The 6000-nt window shown below is 39.8% G+C and overlaps 2 protein-coding genes across 2 annotated transcripts in view; one reads left to right on the top strand and one right to left on the bottom strand.

The window, feature by feature from the left end:
* Positions 1-603: 603 nt before the first annotated feature.
* Positions 604-4369, bottom strand: idi1 (isopentenyl-diphosphate delta isomerase 1). The gene is made up of 7 exons (XM_015045952.1): positions 4277-4369; positions 3573-3721; positions 3203-3375; positions 3037-3129; positions 2325-2455; positions 2139-2243; positions 604-1159 (listed from the first exon to the last, which is right to left on the bottom strand). Exons 2-7 carry the CDS (start codon positions 3716-3718, stop codon positions 947-949), a joined length of 861 nt encoding a protein of 286 aa, XP_014901438.1. The 5' UTR covers positions 3719-3721; positions 4277-4369; the 3' UTR covers positions 604-946.
* A 134-nt stretch (positions 4370-4503) lies between these two features.
* The window catches only part of LOC106955656 (WD repeat-containing protein 37-like), a 35324-nt gene continuing 33827 nt past the window's right edge, over positions 4504-6000 (top strand). Inside the window, exon 1 of the mRNA XM_015045950.1 lies at positions 4504-4749. The gene's annotated coding sequence lies outside the window, so the exon portion shown is untranslated. The remainder of the gene's footprint in view (positions 4750-6000) is intronic.

Here is a 6000-nt window from a genome sequence, read left to right on the forward strand (position 1 = left end):
CTTAATCGGGTCAAGTCTATGCCTCTGAGATGTACGCTGCTACCACCTAGTGGTGAGAAGGTGGCACGACAACCTCACCAAATCAGTGTAGTTACCAGGTACAACTCAAAATAGAAAGTCTGCAAAAAAAGTTATTTTAGAAACTGAATTCAAAGAGTGGAACTCACTATATGGCCTTATTACTGCCAAATGATATTAAGGTGTTTATTTCTGTTCTTTTTGAGTAGGAGTTTATTTTTAAAGAATGTAATGAATATATTTTGGGTTACACTCTTATGGAGAAGATTGCACTTTTGTCCACATGAAAGGTGAGCCACGAAATGTCATTTTTAAAGAATCTGGGTTTTCTGAACACTGTATCCAAGCTTATGAGAGGAACATTAAGCGGTAAAGAAGGTTTCACTAAAGTAGTTTAAGTAAAGAAAGTGCCACAAGCTCATCTCTTCCATGCATCTCAATTTACCATACAACTGCGCAGTTTGACATTTCGAAAATAAATTAGCTTAATGGAAAGACGGCAATTTGGAAAAACTCATCTTTCAATGAAATCAAAATCAGTACGGAGGAAAGACAAACTGTAAAAGTGTACAAGGACACGTCTTGTTCACTGCTATCACTGTAGACCAAGAGAGATTTATTACAGCTACTGACACCATTAATCAGGCACTTGAACTTTTTCATACAAAAATAATCTACTTCTGATTAGGTGACGGCTACATTGCATTCTTGTATCCCAACAAACGTTAGCAGTTTTGTATTCACTCATTGTTCGGCATACCAGCACTACTTTCTGTCTAGACTGACTCAGTTCCTTGAGCTTTCTCCTGAAGCAAAACGCCGTTGCCATTGGCAACAGCAGATTACATTCAGGACCCCCGCAGCTCAGCGTTAAAAGTTCTTGAAGACCTCCTGAACGCGGTTGCATACAAAATCTCCGTCTCCGTGGTCACATGCGGTGGATGTTGCTGTGATCCATGAACTCTTTCAGGTTGTGCAGGTTGTCCCACCACTTGAAGAGGAAAGTGTTCGCGATGAGGCCGAACCAAGGCGTTACGTCCAGCTCCTTCCGCTCAGCCTTCTCCAGCATCGCTTTGAGCTCCTCTTTGCTCACGTAGCAGTGGCTTTTTATCTCGTTGGGGTCTGGACTCAACTCCACGTCCTACCGGAAAAGCAGGGAAAAGTCTTCAAAATCGGAATGAAACGCGCTGGAATTTGTGGTTGTGACATGACAGAAGACAGTTGGGGTTCATATAATTCAAGCACCTTTCCCAGCATTTTTTTCAAAGTAAGACCGCCAGACTGTAGATAAAAATATAAATGATCTAAAACAAGACATTTATTACTGTTGATAATGTCTATTCTACATCCTACAGCAAGTACAAGGTAAGCTAATATATATATATATATATTTTTTTTTTATGTTTTGAAATGTCTCTTACACTCTTGAACACCTGATTGGCCGAAGAACAAAACAATTTTTTTTAAAAATCCAATGTGTAAAATACAAGTCAACCTTTACATCAATTAAATCAAGTTGCATTTCCATTACAAATGTTCCCAAAACTGTCAAAGTGAAAAAAACAGTTTCACAATTCACAACTTTATTTTTCAAAATATCAAATTGCACAATCCTGTGGTCAATGGAAATGCAACTACTGTCACTGGGAATAATAAATATTCATTACATGGAAACGATCCACAAAAATTGTATTAAGGTAAATATCATTCCCACTCAAATTAAATGCTTAAAAAAAATACACAATAAAAGTGACAAAAATCTATAATAAAATATTTTCACTAATTTTCCTGGCATTTAACAATTTTGATAATTCTAAGTGACCTAAAACAGAAACGTTTAGTCTGATTTAATTCCAGACAGTGAGAAAAAAAAGTGTCATCTTATTAGGTGTAATGAAAATATCTGGCTTCAACTGCAAATAATGTCTTCCATATTTAGGCTTTAAATCAAATGTTGTATTGCACTTTATTATCAAAGTGTGCTGTTTGAATATCAAGCACTTTCAAGGACTTTATATAGAAATCAAGCACTTTCCAAACCTTAGACACCTAAATGAAACTCAGGCAGTATCGTCCTTACAACAGGAGCGTTGATTAGAGATCGGATCGAGTCGACCCACCTTCTGCATGAAGAGTATATAATCGATCTCATGTTCTCCCCACACCCCGTCGGACTGCGCTTTGTAGTGGATTCTTGTCAGGTACGTCATCTCCTCTGGTGGCACCTGGAGAACAAAAGCAGATCAGACTTGGAACGAAGATGTGGCTCAATCCTCTCTAATCCTCCTCCAGCCAGTGCTTCCCACCTGCTCCAGGGGGATTCCCAGTTCAGCCTGGAGTCTCCTCTGGGCAGCCTTCCTCACACCCAGCGCGTCCCTCTCCTCCAGCTCGCTGTCCATGTGCAGAGGATGACTGCAGCATGTGTTTGTGAAGCAACCTGCATGTGGGGAGAAAAAGCCAGCTGAAGCCATTTCTGATTAATTATTAGGGCAGCAGCTAACAACCACTTTAGTAATCAATTATTCTGATGATTAATCGATTTAAAACTAAAATAATGGGGGCACTTTGCAGATTTTTCATCTAACCGCTTAAGCTTATTTTATAAAAACTAAAAAAAAAAAAAAAAGTTAAATTCCCTTTTTTATGTATGAAAATAAACATTTTATTGCCTAAAATGGAACAACATAGCATTCTTTTGGTGCACTTGATGATTTCTGGAGGACACATCTGCAACTAAAAAAAAATCTAACATTATTTTAACAGAATTTTAACATAAAACTAGTTCCAAACAAAACACTTTTAGACTTTTCTACATCTTAATACAAAATGTATATATATTGTACTGTTTTGGCTTAATTACTACTGTGAATATGTTTTTTTCAGCAACTTGTGCTTCCCAGTTAATGATTAATCGACTGCTAAATTAGTGGATAATTATGTCAATAGTCGATTCATCGCGATTAATGTGTCAGCCCTACAAAATATGTTGTGTGGTGGCAGGGACCTAGCGTTTCTCACCTGGGAAGGTGATTTTAGCATCGGATCTCTGCTGCAGGAGCAGCTTCTCCTCGCTGTTGAAAAGGAAGACGCTGAAGGCTCTGTGCAGCAAGCCTGGACAGTGTTTAGGAAGACAGGTGAGGTCGGAGCTGCTGAAGCAGTGAGAGCGGACCGCAGGCAGGTATACCTTTGTCGATGTTGGAGTTGAGGTGGCAGTTTTTCTTGGTGTCCGCTCCTATCTTCTGGTCGTTCTCGTCGATGAGAATGCACATCTCTGCGAGCAGCTGGACCTGCTTCTCGTCCAGGTGGTCTGTGGTGATCTCGGGCATCCTGACTGCAGCCTGTGCGCGTCTCACCTCGCTGATGTAGAAATGGAACAACTTTAATACTGCATCCTGTCCACAATATGGTATTCGTAGATTTTAGACAGCGGATTTCAACGGACCCGGGGGTTATCTATTCATTTAAACCAGTTCATACAGTAGAAAAACGAAGACATCTACAACACGAATAAACAAGCCTCTTTAAACGATAGTAGCTCCAAGGATTTAACCCACCTGGATATCCGTCTGCAGCCGCTCGTCACAGAAGGCCTCTGCCACCCAGGAACTACTCTGCTGCTCCTGGCAGGTACGTTTGATTTCAACACGGCGACTCCCTCGCGGGATAGCACCCGGAGCACCGCCCACACAGCTGGGGCCATGGCCTGACCGAAACACAAAACCAATCACAAGGACGAAGCACCCGGCTGATGGTAATACACGGACAAGACTATCAAGGAATGGATCGGGTGACATTGTACACACTTAGCCAAAGTTATCCTTGGCATACAGGTGGCTTTACAATAAAAAAGGAATCCTAAAAGGGACAATGGAAGTGAGGTTTTGTCGCATGATTATAAGTACTTAACATCTTACTTGCTGCAGATTCTGAGTATATTCACCTCTTTGCCAATCTGAGTATTACCTACCCGTATTTCCTATGTGCATAAATTGTCCACTTTTGTGACAATATCTTTGCCGTCCAAATGTGATTATGGTTTAATGGTTACTAAAATAGCGACATTTTTGAGATTGGAATTGATTTATATCAGTAGAATCCATTCCATTGTACTCTAGTTCGTGTTTTTTTAATCATCGCAGACTGTAAACACGCCATCAGCCCACTGCACCACCCAGGCCTCTAAAGACCCAACATACGTATGCACTCTGGGGACACATGCAAACCACGCAAAAAGCACATACTATGAGATGCTACTTACCGAATACGTAATTTGCAGCAGGAGAGCCAAAATACGCCCTTGAAGTCTATTTAAATGTGCTTGCTACAGTTATTCCGGACTGTCAACGAACGGTCACGCATTCGCTCTCTTCTTCTGACGTTACGGACTTTGATTCGCTGTCTAAACGGCGGCGTGACCGCTCATTGGTTCAAAGGCTGCAAACACAGATCATGTGGTGCGGAAGCACTTTTTAATATGCGATGTGTCAAATTTCGTAATTAAAATAGGCTATTTAAAATAAATAACGTTCCTTCAATGTTTACAGTTAAACTAATATAACCTGGTGGAAATTTTAAATTAACAGACGCCCATTATAAAGCCCACTCAGCTTTCCCAGCAGCCATGAACGTCTGATAGCATAAAGGTGATATGTGGCAGCGGCTATTTAAGCTAGCTTGTACAGCTCAAGGCTGTTGGAAGATGCTTTTGAAATCAGGAACACAGCAAAATTGGTGAGTGACAGTCTAGCGTCTACAGATATACAATTATTAGAATTCAAGTATTAGACTACTAGATGTATGTTACATTTGAACGTAACCTGTACAGCTTTGGGAAAATAGTCTAAAATGATATATGTAATCGCGCGCCATACTTCTATTTTCGGCTTGTATTTGCTTTGCTGTCCTCGGTCGGGTTTTTGAAATAAAACGACAATATCTCGATAATAACCTCTACTGCTTAGCGGAATGTTATACAAATTCTAAATAAAAGCAGAAGTATAATGTTTTAGCAAAGGTCGGACTGTCTTTTAACAGGAAGTTTAGGGTTTTACCGGTGTGACACTAAATTCTGTGACCCATCAGATTCTGCGACATTATTGGAACCTTCATTCGGCCACTCAATGACTGGAGGGATGTTCAGTTATTTTAAATCATAGTTATATATCTCCTTTTTTTTCGTAGCATGGTGTTATCTCATAATGTTTTATGTCTGATTGTGGCTGTGAAATTATTACATGAAAATAGATGTACAGTGATAAGTCCTCTGGGGATTTGTGTTATGTTTCAGGACGCGCGCACACACAAAAAAAGCTTAGGTATCTTTATGAAACAAAGTCAAAATGGGGAAGTGATTCTCTTTAACTCCCTTCCTTGACAGCAACTTCCTTCAGGTTAATTTACGTTGTAGACCGTTTCAGCACCTGGGTTATTTTTTGCTTTCTTTGCCATTATGTTGAAGATTTGCGGCTGTGTTGGAACCACTGACACAATTTCAGCCAAATCTTCCGCTTTCACAAAGATTGAGTCAAGTTAGACTCTTGAATACTTAAGTATACAGGTGTCCACGTCATGGATCCTCCACCATTCTGTTCCACGGTTTAAATGAAGGTTTTATGCATGCCTCATGTGGTTTCTGGTCCAACTCTGCAGTCAGCATCTGTGGTTGCTAAGGATGTTCATGTAATTGTTTCTTTACCATCATTCTTCACATTAAAATGACATTGTTATGACACAGTAACTGAAAATTTTCCAGGCTTATCGCTTCACACATTATGTGTATCATTACTAGGCTTGCACCGATGTGAAACTGTTCTAATCTAACTCCACAAAGATCTGAAAATCCCCCTCAAGTTCAAAAATATGATTAGATACACTTACTGTGTGCAGTGTTGTGGTATAAATCACACACAAGAAACAATATTGGTGGTGCTATGAATACTGTCACACTGTCGCAACCAACCTGAATATATATATATATATTTT

This window comes from Poecilia latipinna, unplaced genomic scaffold (assembly GCF_001443285.1).
Source record: "Poecilia latipinna isolate Pla-1442-1.1 unplaced genomic scaffold, P_latipinna-1.0 Scaffold756, whole genome shotgun sequence".
Taxonomy (NCBI): Eukaryota; Metazoa; Chordata; class Actinopteri; order Cyprinodontiformes; family Poeciliidae; genus Poecilia; species Poecilia latipinna.